Below are 20,950 nucleotides of genomic sequence, written 5' to 3' on the forward strand. Positions count from 1 at the left end.
ATTCCTCCAACAGCTCCACACTGGTTGAAGTATATTCCCCCAACAGCTCCACACTGGTTGAAGTATATTCCCCCAACAGCTCCACACTAGTTGAAGTATATTCCCTCAACAGCTCCTCACTAGTTGAAGTATATTCCCCCAACAGCTCCACACTGGTTGAAGTATATTCCCCCAACAGCTCCACACTGGTTGAAGTATATTCCCCCAACAGCTCCACACTGGTTGAAGTATATTCCCCCAACAGCTCCACACTGGTTGAAGTATATTCCCCCAACAGCTCCACACTGGTTGAAGTATATTCCCCCAACAGCTCCACACTGGTTGAAGTATATTCCCACAACAGCTCCACACTAGTTGAAGTATATTCCCCCAACAGCTCCACACTGGTTGAAGTATATTCCCCCAACAGCTCCACACTGGTTGAAGTATATTCCCCCAACAGCTCCACACTGGTTGAAGTATATTCCCCCAACAGCTCCACACTAGTTGAAGTATATTCCCCCAACAGCTCCACACTGGTTGAAGTATATTCCCCCAACAGTTCCACACTAGTTGAAGTATATTCCCCCAACAGCTCCTCACTAGTTGAAGTATATTCCCCCAACAGTTCCACACTAGTTGAAGTATATTCCCCCAACAGCTCCTCACTAGTTGAAGTATATTCCCCCAACAGCTCCACACTGGTTGAAGTATATTCCCCCAACAGTTCCACACTAGTTGAAGTATATTCCCCCAACAGCTCCACACTGGTTGAAGTATATTCCCCCAACAGCTCCTCACTAGTTGAAGTATATTCCCCCAACAGCTCCACACTGGTTGAAGTATATTCCCCCAACAGCTCCACACTGGTTGAAGTATATTCCCACAACAGCTCCACACTAGTTGAAGTATATTCCCCCAACAGCTCCACACTGGTTGAAGTATATTCCCCCAACAGCTCCACACTAGTTGAAGTATATTCCCCCAACAGCTCCACACTGGTTGAAGTATATTCCCCCAACAGCTCCACACTAGTTGAAGTATATTCCCCCAACAGCTCCACACTGGTTGAAGTATATTCCCCCAACAGTTCCACACTAGTTGAAGTATATTCCCCCAACAGCTCCACACTGGTTGAAGTATATTCCCCCAACAGCTCCACACTAGTTGAAGTATATTCCCCCAACAGCTCCACACTGGTTGAAGTATATTCCCCCAACAGTTCCACACTAGTTGAAGTATATTCCCCCAACAGCTCCACACTAGTTGAAGTATATTCCCCCAACAGCTCCACACTGGTTGAAGTATATTCCCCCAACAGCTCCACACTAGTTGAAGTATATTCCCCCAACAGCTCCACACTGGTTGAAGTATATTCCCCCAACAGCTCCACACTAGTTGAAGTATATTCCCCCAACAGCTCCACACTGGTTGAAGTATATTCCCCCAACAGCTCCACACTAGTTGAAGTATATTCCCCCAACAGCTCCACACTGGTTGAAGTATATTCCCCCAACAGTTCCACACTGGTTGAAGTATATTCCCCCAACAGCTCCACACTGGTTGAAGTATATTCCCCCAACAGCTCCACACTAGTTGAAGTATATTCCCCCAACAGCTCCACACTGGTTGAAGTATATTCCCCCAACAGTTCCACACTAGTTGAAGTATATTCCCCCAACAGCTCCACACTAGTTGAAGTATATTCCCCCAACAGCTCCACACTGGTTGAAGTATATTCCCCCAACAGCTCCACACTGGTTGAAGTATATTCCCCCAACAGCTCCTCTCTAGTTGAAGTATATTCCTCCAACAGCCCAAATAAATGCTTCACAGAGTTCAAGTAACAGACACATCTCAACATCAACTGTTCAGAGTAGACTGCGTGAATCAGGCCTTCATGGTCGAATTGGTGCAAAGAAACCACTAGAAGAAGAGACTTGCTTGGGCCAAGAAAAATGCGCAATGGACATTAGACAGGTGTAAATGTGTCCTTTGGTCTGATGAGTCCAAATGTGAGTTTTTTGTTCCAACCGCCGTGTCTTTGTGAGAAGTATGATCTCTGCATGTGTGGTTCCCACCGTGAAGCATGGAGGAGGTGGTTTGATGGTGTGGGGGTGCTTTGCTGGTGACACTGTCATGATTTATTTAGAATTCAAGGCACACTTAACCAGCATGGCCACCACAGCATTCTGCAGCGATACGCCATACCATCTGGTTTGCGCTTAGTGGGACTATCATTTGTTTTTCAACCGGACAATGACCCAAAACACACCTGCACTCTGTGTAAAGGCTATTTGACCAAGAAGGAGCGTGATGGTGCTACATCGGATGACCTTGCCTCCACAATCACCCGACTTCAGCCCAATTGAGATGGTTTTGGATGAGTTGGACCGCAGGGTGAAGGAAAAACAGCCAACAAGTCGCTCAGCATATGTGGGAACTCCTTCAAGACTGTTGGAAAAGCATTCCTCGTGAAGCTGATTAACAGAATGCCAAGAGTGTGCAAAGATGTCATCAATGCAAAGGGTGGCTACTTTGAAGAATTCTGATTTGTTTAACACTTTTTTTGGTTACTACATGATTCCATATGTGTTATTTCATAGTTTTGATGATTTCACTATTATTCTACAATGTCAAAAATAGTAAATAATAAATAAAAACCTGAGTAGGTGTGTCCAAACTTTTGACTGGTACTGTATATTCACCCAACAGCTCCACACTAGTTGTGTCAGCCTGCATTCTATCAGGAACCTAGATGTGACTGACTACCACAATAGCATGTCTGATTGCTCTTATGATAATAGGATTCCAGATGCATTCACCCTTCCAGATTTACCACTGATACTATAGTGAGATGTGGTGTGTCAATTAATTGTTTTCCGGGGAGTTCTCTGCTCCTTTTCAGTATGTGAAGTGTGAGGAAAGACTGTTACACTTTGTCACACCTTGCTGCATTGTGCAATATGAACCCTTTTCACACCTTCAACTTGCTGATACATTTTTCACCGTGCCGCATAATCCTATCATAATTCATTCATAAAGAAATTATTATTGGAGGCTCAGTCAAGGTTGTTAAGAGAAAATGTTGACTTCCCATGCTTTATATTTCAGGGATGATGTATGATGTTTCTACTGTGTTATCACCCAGTGTGTAACCATAGAATGAATATGAGTAGAACTGTGATCCCCAGTCAAGTCAATGATGTCATAATGGGTGAACTGGTGACCATTTTGAGTTTCCCCATATGATTATCGCAGGAATTCTAATTCTACGGTTGTTTTTTCTCTCTATCTCTCTCACTCTCTCTCCACTTACAGAATATGACAGACACCTAGCGCACAGCAAAGGCATGGCGACAGCATACCTGGACCCCAACCTCAACCACGCCCTGGCTGGGGGGGCCAAGTCGCGCCTTAGCGCGGGCACAGGCACAGCCACCGAGCGAGCCCCCGGGGCTCCAGACAGGGTCCTGAAGGTCTTCCATCACTTCGAGAGCAACAGCGAGCACAGCACATGGGCCAGTAACATCCGCCATGGGGACGCCACCGATGTCAGGGTAAGACAGACGGAAAATGTCTCAACAGGGGTCACACACCCACTCAGTTGAAGTAGATGTTGCCACTAATCACAGGTCTGGGATCTGATTATCACACACGATGGAACAGCATCTGACCCTGCATCAGAACTAGAGCCAATCAGTGTAGACCCAGCTTTAACCTGCAACTCATTTTACATTTACATTTGACATTTTAGTCATTTAGCAGATGCGGCTTACGGGAGCAATTAGGGTTAAGTGCCTTGCTCAAGGGCACATTGACAGATTTGTCACCTAGTTGGCTCGGAGATTCAAACCAGCGACTTTTCGGTTACTGCTGCCATGTAATGGATAACGGACCTATATATTTTTTGAGTAATATAATCTTTGAGAGGTAACAATCACCTAAATTAAAGCTGGACAGTCAGGGAGAATTTTAAATTTCAAAAACAATGAATTTAGCAGTATTGATTTTGTTACGTTAAAGCAAAAGAACACAGCGTTAGCCATGGTAAAATGTGTAGAATTACAGGAAATTAGCTTTTAAATGGAAACAATTTCTCTCAGGTCCATGGAGAAATTTGTAGACTTGCAGAAAATTGGCTTAAATATTCAGAAATGTCTCTACACTGCCAAGATGGGTGGCCTGTACATTTATCAACAAAACCTGTACACACAGTCATGAACAAGTGGTGTGTGTGTACCTGGATCTCCTACAAACACACACAGACTGATACCCTCACTCTGTTTGTCTCTCTTGATTTTTTTATGACCATTTTCATCATTTTATTTCACTTAGTCCTGCCTAAGATTTTCACTGTACCTAGCAATCACACCTGCATCCCTGTACATGTGACTGTTGAACACTGAATCTCTCCTGCGCTGAATTAATTCATCATTGACTGGATGCAGTGGTTTGGCTGTTGGAGCCCAGTGTATAGTTGTGTTTAGTCATTCTCCCGAAACCGACAGTTGACCCTAAAATTATTGTAATTTTTCACTAAATATCCTCTTGGATCACTGAGATTAGGATCTATACTTATCTATTTCATAATTATGTTTTCTGATCAGATATTATGCCACAACATTCTCATTACCTCAACAGTCCAAAAAAGTTATAAACAAATCAATTTCTAAATTATTATTTTTTACATTGCTCCCCTAATGAAAAGGCCTGAGTTAAACATAACACTGTCATTTTTTTGTTTCAAATGAAATTATAATAAAATGAAATCAAACTTTTTCACAATTTGAGCTTTTTACCCATTTCGGTAATGAGAATGCTCAGTGAGGTAAAGCGATGTTTTTAAGGATAAGAACCTCATTCTGAAGGCAATAAAGGGAATATATTAATTTAGCATTTACTACATTTACTACTCCTCTAGGTATTTTTATGATTTATGGACAAACTACAGCAACATATTTAGTTTCATTCAAATAAATTATGTTTTTCTAAAGAAAAATTGTAAGAAAATAATTGAATCTGGATGCATTTCTTTAATTAAAATTTGGGGTGAAAATATACAAAATACAGGTGCAAATGTACAATATATTTAAAATATGACACTATACATCCTCAGAATGATAGTTGATTTTTGCCGGTGCATCATGGTTTTGTAACTCAATTTGCTACAGAAATGTTTAAAACTGGTTTCATGAGATTCACCCAGCTGCTGCTGCTGTACAGAGACTATTGATTAGTGTTGCACAGAGACTATTGATTAGTGTTGCACATCAGAGCAGTGGTGCAGCAGGCTGTTGGTTTGTCAATAGCTATATGTTAGTGAAAGTTCAGAGCACAATCCCTAGTTGCTTTTCATATTGGAATACCGAACTGTGATCGTTGTGTGGTTACGCTGCAACTGTCTAACTGCACTCCGACTCTGTCTGCACATGTTCGCGAAGGCAGAGGTCTGTGTGTGTCTTCATCAGTACATGTTGCAGATTCTCTTTTAACTGACGTTGCAGTGCCTTAGCGCGGTGATCTTTAGTGGCAGTCAACCTAGGTCTCACATAAGGCGCACCTGAGGCCTCAAAGTTGGCTAATTCCACAATACCATTCACACAGCTCATATACAGTAGGGCACACATTTAAACATGTGATGAATTATGACCCTCTGGGACCAGCATTGTCTTTCCTCAGGTAGAGTCTTAAAAACCCTAGCCTGATCCCAGATCTGTTTGTGCTGTCTTTTTTTTTTAGCTCTTACGTTCATTGTCACGCATGCCAAAGGGGTTGGCAAGACAGCACAACCAGATCTTAAACCAGGCTATGCAAACACAAAATACATTTGAAAGAAATGTGGGTCCATTTTCCCTGCCCTCACTGACACAGACAGTGGTCTCAGGTGTGCGGTGGTGTGAAACTGGAAATTGATTCCTGGCACCTAACATAAGCCCATAGATCTCTTATTTCCTAGAGAAAGAAAACTATTGAAACAAGGGAATAACTCCCGAATGACACCCAATTCCTTATGTAGTGCACTACTTTTGTCCAGAGCCCTATGGGGCCTGGTTAAAAGTAGTGCATTAAATAGGGAATAGGTTGCCATTTTTGAGAGGCAGCCATGGTGCATAGGTCTCAGTGCAGTCAGCAGATATCTGTGTTAAGTTGTGTGTTAGATCCACATTCTCTTCCTGGTTCCATCCCAGAATAAACATGTTCCTATTTCCTGAGCTGGTCTCCAAAGACCCCCCATCCCATCACACATATCCTGTTCATACGACATCAATAGCACTCTGCCTGTCTGCTTATAGTACGGCCCACTACCAAAACCTGCGGGCTCTCCTTCACTGCAGCCGAGGTGAGTAAAACATTTAAACGTGTTAACCCTCGCAAGGCTGCAGGCCCAGACGGCATTCCCAGCCGCGTCCTCAGAGCATGCGCAGACCAGCTGGCTGGTGTGTTTACGGACATATTCAATCAATCCTTATCCCAGTCTGCTGTTCCCACATGCTTCAAGAGGGCCACCATTGTTCCTGTTCCCAAGAAAGCTAAGGTAACTGAGCTAAACGACTACCGCCCCGTAGCACTCACTTCCGTCATCATGAAGTGCTTTGAGAGACTAGTCAAGGACCATATCACCTCCACCCTACCGGACACCCTAGACCCACTCCAATTTGCTTACCGACCCAATAGGTCCACAGACGACGCAATCGCAACCACACTGCACACTGCCCTAACCCATCTGGACAAGAGGAATACCTATGTGAGAATGCTGTTCATCGACTACAGCTCAGCATTTAACACCATAGTACCCTCCAAACTCGTCATCAAGCTCGAGACCCTGGGTCTCGACCCCGCCCTGTGCAACTGGGTCCTGGACTTCCTGACGGGCCGCCCCCAGGTGGTGAGGGTAGGTAACAACATCTCCACCCCGCTGATCCTCAACACTGGGGCCCCACAAGGGTGCGCTCTGAGCCCTCTCCTGTACTCCCTGTTCACCCACGACTGCGTGGCCATGCACGCCTCCAACTCAATCATCTAGTTTGCGGATGACACTACAGTGGTAGGCTTGATTACCAACAACGACGAGACGGCCTACAGGGAGGAGGTGAGGGCCCTCGGAGTGTGGTGTCAGGAAAATAACCTCACACTCAACGTCAACAAAACAAAGGAGATGATTGTGGACTTCAGGAAACAGCAGAGGGAGCACCCCCCTATCCACATCGACGGGTCAGTAGTGGAGAAGGAAAGTTTTAAGTTCCTCGGTGTACACATCACGGACAAACTGAATTGGTCCACCCACACAGACAGCGTTGTGAAGAAGGCGCAGCAGCGCCTCTTCAACCTCAGGAGGCTGAAGAAATTCGGCTTGTCACCAAAAGCACTCACAAACTTCTACAGATGCGCAATCGAGAGCATCCTGTCGGGCTGTATCACCGCCTGGTACGGCAACTGCTCCGCCCACAACCATAAGGCTCTCCAGAGGGTAGTGAGGTCTGCAGAACGCATCACCGGGGGCAAACTACCTGCCCTCCAGGACACCTACACCACCCGATGTCACAGGAAGGCCATAAAGATCATCAAGGACAACAACCACCCAAGCCACTGCCTGTTCACCCCGCTATCATCCAGAAGGCGAGGTCAGTACAGGTGCATCAAAGCAGGGACCGAGAGACTGAAAAACAGCTTCTATCTCAAGGCCATCAGACTGTTAAACAGCCACCACTAACATTTAGCGGCCGCTGCCAACATACTGACTCAACTCCAGCCACTTTAAAAATGGGAATTGATGGAAATTATGTAAAAATTTACCACTAGCCACTTTAAACAATGCCACTTAATATAATGTTTACATACCCTACATTACCCATCTCATATGTATATGTATATACTGTACTCTATATCATCTACTGCATCTTGCCATCTTTATGTAATACATGTATCACTAGCCACTTTAAACTATGCCACTTTATGTTTACATACCCTACAGTACTCATCTCATATGTATATACTGTACTCTATACCATCTACTGCATCTTGCCTATGCCGTTCTGTACCATCACTCATTCATATATCTTTATGTACATATTCTTTAACCCTTTACACTTGTGTGTATGAGGTAGTAGTTGTGGAATTGTTAGGTTAGATTACTTGTTGGTTATTACTGCATTGTCGGAACTAGAAGCACAAGCATTTCGCTACACTCGCATTAACATCTGCTAACCATGTGTATGTGACAAATAAAATTTGATTTGATTTGATTTGTCCCAAATAGTACCCTATTCCCTACGGAGTGCACTGCTCTGGTCAAAAGTAGTGCACTATATAGGGATTGGGAATAGTGAGCCATTTGGGCTGCAGGCCATACAGTCTCATCCTATCCTAGATATCCTGTTGATGCTGCTTCCATAGTAACGCCGTAGAATTACATATAGAACATGGAATGTAATTGCATATCTATGAATAACCTTCTGCCTAGTGCACATTAGTCATCCTTATTAATTTCCTGAATCCACATGACTATACGCCAGTGGGATTTCTTTTTGGACCCTTAAAACAAGGGAAGGGTAGTAAAATGAGCTTGTTTGTTAGAGACAATCTGTCATATCATCATAGATGCGGCTGTCATCGTGTTTAGCCTAATATTGTGTGATGGGGAATTTGTCATGTTCAGTTTGTCTTGTTCTAATGAGAGAGACTGTTATCGTAAGCAGACTGATTCTGTCTCTATAACCTTCTACTACTGTTGCTACTACTACTACTACTACTACTACTACTACTACTACTACTACTACTACTACTACTACTACTACTGCTGCTACTACTGCTACTGCTACTACTGCTAGGACTAGTACTACTACTACTACTGCTGTTGCTGCTGCTGCTGCTACTACTACTGCTGCTACTACTGCTAGTACTGCTAGTACTAGTACTAGTACTACTACTAGTAAGGACTTTCCCCAGGTCTGCTGGGAGTATACATGTGCTGATCTTTTAGATCATATCAAATCAGTAATTCAGGTGGCATGTGACATTTTAAGAGATTTGTGTTATGGCTAAGTAATCTGGTGCAATTTGTTTCTCACAAAGACAGATATGGTAGCCTACTATTTCCTTGTCTGCCGTATCGTGGAACCAGACCTATTCACAGTATACTTTAAATCACCCAGTATTTATCATGCTTTAAATCACCCAGTATTTATCATGCTTTAAATCACCTAATAGTTATCATGCTTTAAATCACCCAGTATTTATCATGCTTTTCCAGCTATATGGTACAAGCGGGAGATAAATATGACATTTGACTGATGCTAGTTTGAAGTTGTAGTCTAGCATTTAGAATTTTAGTAGCCCAAGACAAATTAGTCCATTTCTCCCATTGCTTCTGTCTCCATTCTGGGTTCTGGAGGTATTTTTCCTCTTTGAAAGTGAGTCCATTTGTATTCAGTCAGTTCTGCCACCTGGCCTACAAAACAATCACCAGCAGAACTGCGTCAATATGGTTCTGTTTGCAGCATTTGGCCATTACATTCTGAGTAGGCAATTGCCAGCTTCTTGAAAACGGGCGAGAAATAAAAATTATTAATTTGTATGTAAGATGTTTTTCTTTCTAATTGGGCAGACTCATTTTTGCAATTACTCAGCCACTCTCTCCACCATGCTCCTGGGAACTCAGCGGCCAATACATTCAGCGCCCAATACATTCAGCGCCCAATATTGGATTAGAAGACATTAATGTAGATTGTGTTGAGTGTACTGAATACTGGATGGAAAGAGAGAACTGATCCTTTCCTTGGTCTCACTAACTTCAGTCTCTTGACAGACAGAAGTGTCGAGTCGTAATGTAAAACTCAAGCTTTGTCAGTAGCTATGCGTCACGTCAAACAATGATCTTCGGGGAATCACATTCTTTACGTAGTTGAAGGCCAATAAGAACTACTTGTCGGATCATTTGAGGTTAGTGGATAATAAGATGATGTTGGAGTTGAACATCATTTCATCTTGACGGCCTGATGTATGGCAACGTGACACTACTACCAGTGATTTAACAATTTGGCTGCTCCACCTTCCTCCCCAGCTTATACTTGGGGCATTTTTGCATTCCCCCCACTAAATAGTTAAGGTTAGGATTGGGGGAAGGTAATCTGATCCTAGATCTGTACCTACGGGAAACTTCACCATGCTCTCCAACCACCAGCCCAAGAAGCCTACCGAGGCCCATTATTTAATCATTCTATTGGAAGACTTGGGTTTTACATGCATCTTAGTAAACAGAGACAGAGACATGCTTCTGCTTAGCCGCCCTTAGCTGGCTAAACAATCTTCTGTTAGAGCACTTTTACATGATCCTATTGCATTTCTTTAACACCACCCGCCATCGGACTCCCAAGGAGGGTTTTTCAGCTTGTCTCATCTCTGCAGGAATATTTTTCCTTCACTAAGAGAAAATAACTAGGCACAGACGTCAATTCACATGAAGGCATTGTTACTGTAGTAGATACAGAACTACAGCCTAAAGTAAAGGTGCTGTACGGTTACATCAATTCACATGAAGGCATTGTTACTGTAGTAGATACAGAACTACAGCCTAAAGTAAAGGTGCTGTACGGTTACATCGAATATCTTTACTCAGTGTTCTCCTGGTCCCTAGTAGAGGTCGACCGATTATGATTTTTCAACGCCGATACCGATTATTGGAGGACCAAAAAAAGCCGGTACCGATTAATCGGCCGGTTTAAAAATAAAAAGAAATGTATTTGTAATAATGACAATTACAACAATACTGAATGAACACTTATTTTAACTTAATATAATACAGCAATAAAATCTATTTAGCCTCATAAATAATGAAACATGTTCAATTTGGTTTAAATAATGCAAAAACAAAGTGTTGGAGAAGAAAGTAAAAGTGCAATATGTGCCATGTAAGAAAGCTAACGTTTAAGTTCTTTGCTCAGAACATGAGAACATATGAAGAAGTTTTAGGTTGTAGTTATTATAGGAATTATAGGACTATTTCTCTCTATACGATTTGTATTTCATATACCTTTGACTATAGGATGTTCTTATAGGCACTTTAGTATTGCCAGTGTAACTGTCACGGCCGATGCTGGAAGACCAAAGCACAGCGTGGTATTCCTTTTATTTTAGAAAATGTCGCCAACAAAACAACAAATGAAAAAACAACCGTGAAGCTTACAGGGCTAAGTGCCATTAACAAAAGTCAACTTCCCACACTGAAAGGAGGGAAAAGGGCTACCTAAGTATGGTTCCCAATTAGAGACAACGATACAGCTGTCCCTAATTGAGAACCATACCCGGCCAAAACATAGAAATAAAGAAACAGCTTTCAATGTTATGTCATACGTAAAATTCTGGCAAATTAATTCGCAACGAGCCAGGCGGCCCAAACTGTTGCATATACCCTGACTCTGCGTGCAATGAACGCAAGAGAAGTGACACAATTTCACCTGGTTAATATTGCCTGCTAACCTGGATTTCTTTGAGCTAAATATGCAGGTTTAAAAATATATACTTCTGTGTATTGATTTTAAGAAAGGCATTGATGTTTATGGTTAGGTACAGTCGTGCAACGATTTCGCAAATGCGCTTTTGTTAAATCATCCCCTGTTTGGCGAAGTTGGCTGTCTTTGTTAGGAAGAAATAGTCTTCCCACAGTTCGCAATGAGCCAGGCGGCCCAAACTGCTGCATATACCCTGACTCTATTGCAAGAGAAGTGACACCATTTTTCCTAGTTAAAAGAAATTCATGTTAGCAGGCAATATTAACTAAATATGCAGGTTTAAAAATATATACTTCTGTGTATTGATTTTAAGAAAGGCATTGATGTTTATGGTTAGGTACACGTTGGAGCAACGACAGTCCTTTTTCGCGAATGCCACCGCATCGATTATATGCAACGCAGGACACGCTAGATCAACTAGTAATATCATCAACCATGTGTAGTTAACTAGTGATTATGATTGATTGATTGATTGATTTTTATAAGATAAGCTTAATGCTAGCTAGCAACTTACCTTCTTACTGCATTCGCGTAACACGCAGGCTCCTTGTGGAGTGCAATGTAATCAGGTGGTTAGAGCGATGGACTAGTTAACCGTAAGGTTGCAAGATTGAATCCCCGAGCTGACAAGGTAAAAATCTGTCATTCTGCCCCTGAACAAGGCAGTTAACCCACCGTTCCTAGGCCGTCATTGTAAATAAGAATGTGTTCTTAACTGACTTGCCTAGTTAAATAAAGGTGTAAAAAAAAAACGGCCAAATTGTGTCCAAAAATACATATTTACGATTGTTATGAAAACTTGAAATCGGCCCTAATTAATCGTCCATTCCGATTAATCGGTCAACCTCTAGTCCCTAGTGCATTGTTACTGGAACTACCAATCAAAATGGATTCTTGTTTCACTTTTTCTACCTTCTAAAGAGCCCAGTTCCTCTAGTCCTATTCAACGACACTGTCTTGCCGTGGACAGTCTTCAAGAGACATTTCCATTACAGATGCAGAAAGTCAGTCCCCAAGGCCAGAGCAGCATAGAGACCTGCCTAAGTTGGAAATCGCATTACCAAACACAGGCTTGGAATTCACTCTCCCAATTGGAATGTTTCTCCTCTCTTCCTCCTCTCCTCTTCCTCTTCTCCTCTCTCCCCTCCTTCTCTCCCCTGGGGCAGTGATCAGGCCCTGTTATCCTCCACACTGTTTCCACTGGCCATCAGGCTGCAACTGGGGCACAGTTTAAACGGCCTGGCTTTCTATTTCCCCTCAAAATACAATCTTCATAAATATGCAATGACTTTTAAGTGTTTGTGCCGGAATCTCACATTTGTATTGCCTGTGTGTAGTACTATGCATTCATACAGCCGCTCATGACCCCAACCCAGCCATGCGAGGCCAGAATGTCTCCTTGTCAGCCAGCCATAGACTTAACATGGAGCCCTAGTTTTGCTCACTTACAGCATTTTATGACAGGCATGTGAGTGGTCCATCTGGCCAGTCATAGACTTTACAGTCAAGAGCTAGTCTATTGAGACTCTAGTTGGCACTTTATGTTCGACTCGTCGTGAGTGGTCCGTCAGGTCTGGTCTGGGGGTTTGATGTTAAACTGGACAGACACTGAGACGATGTCACAGAGAGAGACATGGAGGTTCTGACTGAGTGGCCGTTTGAGTGTCACATTGTTCCTGTGGAGCTGATCAGATGGGGGGTAATGGTTGGTGCCCTCCTTGGCCACTCTGCCAAAGCTGCACACACCCCACTAATCCGCTCAGACAGCCTACCCACTGTCACTAGGCAGACGGGCCACTGCCATGGCATAAGATAACATCACTCACACAGAACGGTTGTAAGAGCCTGTCTTCTCTTCACCTCTCAGTAGAAGGCATTCTATGTCTGTTATCTATATGTGTTTACTGTGTTTTGTTGTCTGTCTCCAGAAAATGTTCTATTCAGTGTCTTAAATTGTGTGGACTTTTTTTGACTACAGTCTCTTAACTCAACTCTTCTGTGTTGCCCTAGCATTTAAAATTGTATTTATTTATTTAATTTCACCTTTATTTAACCAGGTAGGCCAGTTTAGAACAAGTTCTCATTTACAACTGCGACCTGGTCAAGATAAAGCAAAGCAGTGTGACAAAAGCAACACAGAGTTACACATAGGATAAACAAACGTACAGTTAATAACACAATAGAAAAATCTATATACAGTGTGTGCAAATGATGTAAGGAGGTAAGGCAATAAATAGGACAATAGTGGCGAAGTAATTACAATTTAGCAATTTACACTGGAGTGATAGATGTGCAGATGAGGATGTACAAGTAGAAATACTGGTGTGCAAAAGAGCAGAAAAACAAATATGGGGATGAGGTAGGTAGTTGGTTGGATGGGCTATTTACAGATGGGCTGTGTACAGCTGCAGCGATCGGTAAGCTGCTCTGACAGCTGACGCTTAAAGTTAGGGAGGGAGAAATAAGTCTCCAACTTCAGTGATTTTTGCAATTCGTTCCAGTCATTGGCAGCAGAGAACTGGAAGGAAAGGCGGCCAAAGGAGCTGTTGGCTCTGGGGATGACCAGTGAGATATACCTGCTGGAGCGTGTGCTACGGGTGGGTGTTACTATGGTGACCAGTGAGCTGAGATAAGGCGGAGCTTTACCTAGCAAAGACTTATAGATGACCTGGAGCCAGTGGGTTTGGCGACGAATATGTAGCGAGGACCAGCCAACGAGAGCATACAGGTCATAGTGGTGGTTAGTATATGGGGCTTTGGTGACAAAACGGATGGCACTGTCATAGACTGCATCCAGTTTGCTGAGTAGAGTGTTGGAGGCTATTTTGTAAACGACATCGTCAAAGTCAAGGATCGGTAGGATAGTCAGTTTTACGAGGGTATGTTTGGCAGCATGAGTGAAGGAGGCTTTGTTGCGAAATAGGAAGCCGGTTCTAGATTTAACTTTGGATTGGAGATGCTTAATGTGAGTCTGGAAGGAGAGTTTACAGTCTAACCAGACACCTAGGTATTTGTAGTTGTCCACATATTCTAAGTCAGAACCGTCCAGAGTAGTGATGCTAGTCGGGCGGGCGGTTGCAGGCAGCGATCGATTGAAGAGCATGCATTTAGTTTTACTAGCATTTAAGAGCAGTTGGAGGCCACGGAATTAGTGTTGTATGGCGTTGAAGCTCGTTTCGAGGTTTGTTAACACAGTGTCCAAAGAAGGGCCAGATGTATACAGAATGGTGTCGTCTGCGTAGAGGTGGATCAAGGAATCACCCGCAGCAAGAGCGACATCATTGATATATACAGAGAAAAGAGTCGGCCCGAGAATTGAACCCTGTGGCACCCCTATAGAGACTGCCAGAGGTCTGAACAACAGGCCCTCCGATTAGACACACTGGTCTCTATCTGAGAAGTAGTTGGTAAACCAGGCGAGGCAGTCATTTGAGAAACCAAGGCTGTTGAGTCTGCCGATAAGAATAAGGTAATTGACAGAGTCGAAAGCCTTGGCCTGGTCGATGAAGACGGCTGCACAGTACTGTCTTTTATCGATGGCGGTTATGATATTTTTTAGGACCTTGAGCGTGGCTACTTGCACCCGTGACCAGCTCGGAAACCAGATTGCATAGCGGAGAAGGTACGGTGGGATTCAAAATGGTCGGTGATCTGTTTGTTCACTTGGCTTTCGAAGACTTTTGGAATTAGTGTTTTTTCTGTTTGAAAAAGTTAGCCTTTGCTTTCCTAACTGACTGGGTCTATTGATTCCTGATTTCACTGAAAAGTTGCATATCGCGGGGACTATTCGATGCTATTGCAGTCCGCCACAGGGTGTTTTTGTGCTGGTCAAGGGCAGTCAAGTCTGGAGTGAACCAAGGGCTATATCTGTTCTTAGTTCTACATTTTTTGAATGGGGCATGCTTATTTAAGATGGTGAGGAAAGCAGTTTTAAAGAACAACCAGGCATCCTCTACTGACGGGATGAGGTCAATGTCCTTCCAGGATACATGGGCCAGGTCGATTAGAAAGGCCTGCTCGCAGGAGTGTTTTAGGGAGCGTCCTGGTTGAAAACAGCAGAGGTGTATTTGGAGGGCAAGCCATACCATGGCTTGACTACTGTCTCTTAACTCAACTCTCCTGTGGTCCGTCTCTACAGGGGATCATCCAGAAGATTTTGGACATCCACAAGGTGAAATGCGTGGCGTGCTTTGGCCTGCGTCTCAGCCACTCCCAGTCCGGCCAGGTCCACTGGCTCCACCCTGATATGGGCGTGTCCCATGTGAGGGAGAAGTACGAGCAGAACCGCTCCCAGGAGGAGTGGAGGTAAGCAGAGTGTGTGTGTGTGTGTGTGTTTCTGTGTGTGTGTGTGTGTGTGTGTGTGTGTGTGTGTGTGTGTGTGTGTGTGTGTGTGTGTGTGTGTGTGTGTGTGTGTGTGTGTGTGTGTGTGTGTGTGTGTGTGTGTGTGTGTGTGTTTGTGTAAACCAATGGCCCTTAGACAATGACAACACGTCTGTCTCCCTTGTTGTCATGGAGACATGCAGCAGTTGGTGCCACTGCAATACCTTTTAATGTGTGAGTGTGTTTCACTGCTACAACTGAATACCTTGGTAGGCACAAACAATATAGTTTCTCACTGTCAAGTGGAGTTATGTGCTCATTCATTCTCCTATTAAGATAAAACCAACACATTGTCTGTGTGATCTACCTGTAACCGTCACATGAAATATGTTCTGAACACAGAATTCAACATGGCTTCAGTATAAGCCACTCAAGTGCCTCTACAGCTTGCATACTGTAGTACGCTGTTTTGCATTCAGAATGGCCCCATTTCATTGAACATTATAAACATCTTAAGTTTCAATCCTGACTTGGATCATCACTCGAGGCGTTTCACAGTCCATCCTAAGTTACTGTCAAATGTTCCTCCTCGAATCTCCGCACTTCAATCCTAAGAATGGGAGTCTGAGGTATTTTTTCTGGCTGTATTTGAGTCTGTGTGTGCGTCCCAAATGGCACCCTATTCCCTACATAGTGCACAACTTTTGACCATCGCCTATATAGGAAAAAGACGGCCATTTGGGACACATCCTGAGTGTGCGTCATCTCTCTCTACATGGCTCTGCTATGGATGGGTAACTACCCTGACTTAAATCTGTTCACAAAGGACTGTCTGGCTTTTCTCACCCATTATGATTGGACCAGTGCCACTGACTAGGATACACTGTTGTGTGTTTTCTATCGTGATGTGATTTCATATCCCAGAGTTATTTCTTTCTGTATTGCTCTCTCTCTCTCTCTCTCTCTCTCTCTCTCTCTCTCTTTCTTTCTGTATTGCTCTCTCTCTCTCTCTCTTCTCTCTTCTCTCTTCTCTCTTCTCTCTTCTCTTCTCTCTCTCTCTCTCTCTCTCTCTCTCTCTCTCTCTCTCGTTCGTGATAGAACTCAGGGTGGGAGAAATGGGAAGCAACAAGAGTTCAGTCTCCCTCCTTCAATCGCCCTCCCCCCCTTCCCTCCCTCCTTTACTGTTCTGTTCCACAATAAGCATACTGAGGAGCTGTGTGTGTGCGTGCGGACGTAAACTCTCTTGCTGCATAGAAATGGCTCAAGGGTTTGTTGAATCTACTTAGTGGAAATCTTAAATTACCTCACTCCACTGGACTGCAGTGTTCAGCTCTGTGCACAAAACAGAACAGCTCTTTTCACAGCCCAGCACAGAACAGCGCACACCTGTTCAATGGGGGACATAAACCCTTTATTTATACTTTATTAAGTGTGTGTGTGTGTCGTGCAACTGGGTTTTATGTCCATGTGTGTGAGATTTGCGGAAACTCAAACACAGTGTTAACTGTTTATAGTCTAGTTAGACAGACAGAGAGTTTCCCCTAATTACACTGCATGACGCCCCCAGGGTTGGTTTAGTCATCTGAATGTTCCTGTCCTAGGAGTGAGGGATGTTGAAACACTGTCTTTCTGTGATCATCAGTGACACACACCTTCCTCAAAAGGGAAAAAATCGAACCCTGAGGGCCCTGTGTGTGTGTGTGTGTTTGTGTGTTCGTTCCAGAGGGCCTTTAGCTCATCCAGGAAGCTGGCATGTCAGGAGGATGATGTCATCCTCATATTAGCCTGTGATTAACCCAATGCAGATGTCTGTCTTTCCCTTCCACCACCTGTATGAATGACAGGCCTATTGTGGACTTGTCTAAAGGTGTTGTAAGTCATGGAGTGTGTCTGGACATTGATGTCAGTGTTTTGGTGGTGGAGCTCGGTGCTGAACAGTAGTACAGGATGTGTGTTGATCAGTATTTCAGTGCTAGATTACAGTGTGATAGTAAGAACCTGTGGTCCAATCAGACAATCCCGATTTGGAGGAATGTACAATGCAGTCTATCTACCTATGGGTATATCATCCCTAACTGGTACTGCAGATCTTACAGATTTCATCCCATTATCACTAGATTCAGCTTTCCAATGGTGGTCATTACTCTATTTGCAATATGTACACCAAGTCTTGAAGAACAACCAAGTTAAATCATTCGGTGAACTAAGTTCAGACTTTTATTTGCCAAAGTCAGATTTCTTCCACTATTTACAGCTGAGACTTTTTACTGAAACACCCCAACTGTGTAAAAATGAAGGTTGAGCCCTCTCCCATAGAAAAATATCTAATGAATATCCAGAAAAGGACAACTAGTAGTAAAACAATAATAAAACTATACCAATCTATTGCTGTCATGACACAGAGCAAAGCTCTGCAAACTAAGTGCAGGTGGGAATCTGAATTTGTGGAGAATATTGAAAATGAAACTTGAGAGGCAATCTGTAGAAATGCTCAGACCGTTAAACACTCAAATACATGTAAAGATGATCAATGAAAATCACCTGGACGTACTTTCTATCTCCAGACAACATGGTGACGATAAGACCAGGAACAACCAATGAATGCTGGAGAAAATGTGGGGAATTATTAGCAAATTACCTAGATACTTTCTGGTCTTGTCCTAGAATAATGAAATTCTGGAATGATGTTTTTGCATTTTTAAACAATATATTTAAATGGTTGGCAAAGGACCCAGAGAATGCTGTACTTGGAGAAATTCCTGAGCACTTTCAAAATGCCTACCTATTAAATATACTTTTGTCTGCAGCAAAGAAATGAATTTACAGCACATTGGCTAAATAAGGACATTCCTACCATAGAATAGTGGACTTGTAGAGTAAAAGAAATGTATTTAATGGTAAAGATTACCTATCAAATAAAACTGCAGACAGATGTATGTGAAAAAAAGATGGGAACTGCTCCTTGTAAGTAATATTGCGTGGACGTAAGACTCATTAGTCTTGAAACAACCAAACATGACAAACGGGATGACTTGTTTTTTGTGTTGTTATTACTATTTGTTTTTATAACATTTTTATTTTATTTAAATTTGGGACTTAATTGTATAGTTATTTGATTTGTTTGTGTCTCAGAAGACCAGAACCTTAATAATATTCATCATATTCACTTCACCAACACTAATTACGCTTCCTGACGGGGCGCCCCCAGGTGGTGAAGGTAGGAAACAACACCTCCACTTCGCTGATCCTCAACATAGGGAGCCCACAAGGGTGCGTGCTCAGCCCCCTCCTGTACTTCCTGTTCACCCATGACTGCATGGCCATGCACGCCTCCAACTCAATCATCAAGTTTGCAGACAACACAACAGAAGTAGGCCTGATTACCAACAACGACAAGACAGCCTACGGGGAGGAGGTGAGGGCCCTGGTGGAGTGGTGCCAGGAAAATAACCTCTCCCTCAACGTCAACAAAACAAAGGAGCTGATCGTGGACTTCAGGAAACAGGAGAGGGAGCACCCCCCCTATCCACATCGACAGGACAGCAGTGGAGAAGGTGGAAAGTGTACACATCACTGACAATCTGAAATGGTCCACCCACACAGACAGTGTGGTGAAGAAGGCGCAACAGCGCCTCTTCAACCTCAGGAGGCTGAAGAAATGTGGCTTGGCCCCTAAGACCCTCAAACTTTTACAGATGCACAATTGAGAGCATCCTGTCGGGCTGTATCACCGCCTGGTATGGCAACTGCACTGCCCACAACCGCAGGGCTCTCCAGAGGGTGGTGTGGTGACCAATAACCAATAACATCTGCTAAATATGTGTATGTGACCAATAACATCTGCTAAATATGTGTATGTGACCAATACAATTTGATTTGATTTAATTTGATTATACATAGTAGTGACACTAACTCCTCAATGGTTGGGAAAGGGTATGGGGACTGGACACGCAGCGACCCAGACACCGTTGCTGTCGGAGATCACACATACTGACTCAAGGTAACTTTAGTTATTCTCTGTCTGACTGACTGTGTCTGTGTGACTGTGTCTGTGTGACTGTGTCTGTGTGACTGTGTCTGTGTGTTCTCATGCGTGTGTTCGTGTGTGTTGTCACATTGATCATTTGCTCTCAGGGGAGGAGGAGTAGAGGTGATCTCATAAATTGACCACTGAAGTCCCTAATGCCATTTGTCAGTGTTGCCGATTACAGCCACATGAGGAGACAATAATGTCAATACAATAACGCACAGTAAGAAGCCTGTCAGTACTGTTATGATTCAATACAACATATAGTAAGAAGCCTGTCAGTACTGTTATGATTCAATACTATGATTCCATTTCAGTTACGTTACCTCAAACGGCACCCTATTGCCTATATAGTGGAAGAGTTATGGTGTGGCACTGTGGCATGCAGGTCTGGGATCAGTTGGAAGTGGGGGAAAGTGGAAGAGTTATGGTGTGGCACTGTGGCAGGCAGATCTGGGATCAGTTGGAAGTGGGGGAAAGTGGAAGAGTTATGGTGTGGCACTGTGGCAGGCAGGTCTGGGATCAGTTGGAAGTGGGTGAAAGTGGAAGAGTTATCAGGCCGTGTCTGAGGAAGGAGGCTCAGGAAAACACACACGGATGATAACATGTTGTCTGTATTAGTTGTGGGAGAAAGAAAGACAGAGAGAAGGGAGACTAGAGGGAGAGGGTATGTTCAGAGACGCATGGTTTAACTGTAATAGTGAGTGAGAGAGATGCCAATAAAGCCCTTTGAATTTCATTGAAATTGAGAGAGAGAGAGAGGCACAGAAACACATGGTTGTCATTAGTATGCCTGCTCTTGTCTGTGGAGACAACCAGGGGAGACAACCAGGGGAGTCAACCAGGGGAGACAACCAGGGGAGTGTTCTTTTATTTCTTCTCATTCTGTTGCTTTTCGTCTCGTTATGCTGTCTGCCGTCTGCCTTTGACTGGCTGAACTGTAGGCTTTCATCTCTTAGTGACGTTTTAGATAACACACTGTGCACCTCTGACTATTCCTTTTTCAGATCAAATAACCTCACCCTTCCCCTCGTGTGCGTGTCACTGAGTAACTAGGAAGTGTTTGCATTAGAGCTGTTATAGCTTGAACTATATACTGTATGCTAGCTCCTGA

At 43.5% G+C, this 20,950-nt stretch overlaps 1 protein-coding gene across 15 annotated transcripts in view; it reads left to right on the forward strand.

The window, feature by feature from the left end:
- Positions 1–20,950, forward strand: part of LOC139555236 (focal adhesion kinase 1-like) — a 219,602-nt gene that overhangs the window by 102,868 nt on the left and 95,784 nt on the right. For all 15 annotated transcript variants that reach the window (XM_071368874.1, XM_071368875.1, XM_071368868.1 and 12 more), the window contains 2 exons: positions 3,301–3,539; positions 15,628–15,794. In XM_071368874.1, the coding sequence (XP_071224975.1) occupies positions 3,333–3,539; positions 15,628–15,794 (374 nt within the window). In that variant the 5' untranslated portion in view covers positions 3,301–3,332. The remainder of the gene's footprint in view (positions 1–3,300; positions 3,540–15,627; positions 15,795–20,950) is intronic.

Source organism: Salvelinus alpinus, chromosome 26 (genome assembly GCF_045679555.1).
Source record: "Salvelinus alpinus chromosome 26, SLU_Salpinus.1, whole genome shotgun sequence".
NCBI classification, from domain to species: domain Eukaryota; kingdom Metazoa; phylum Chordata; class Actinopteri; order Salmoniformes; family Salmonidae; genus Salvelinus; species Salvelinus alpinus.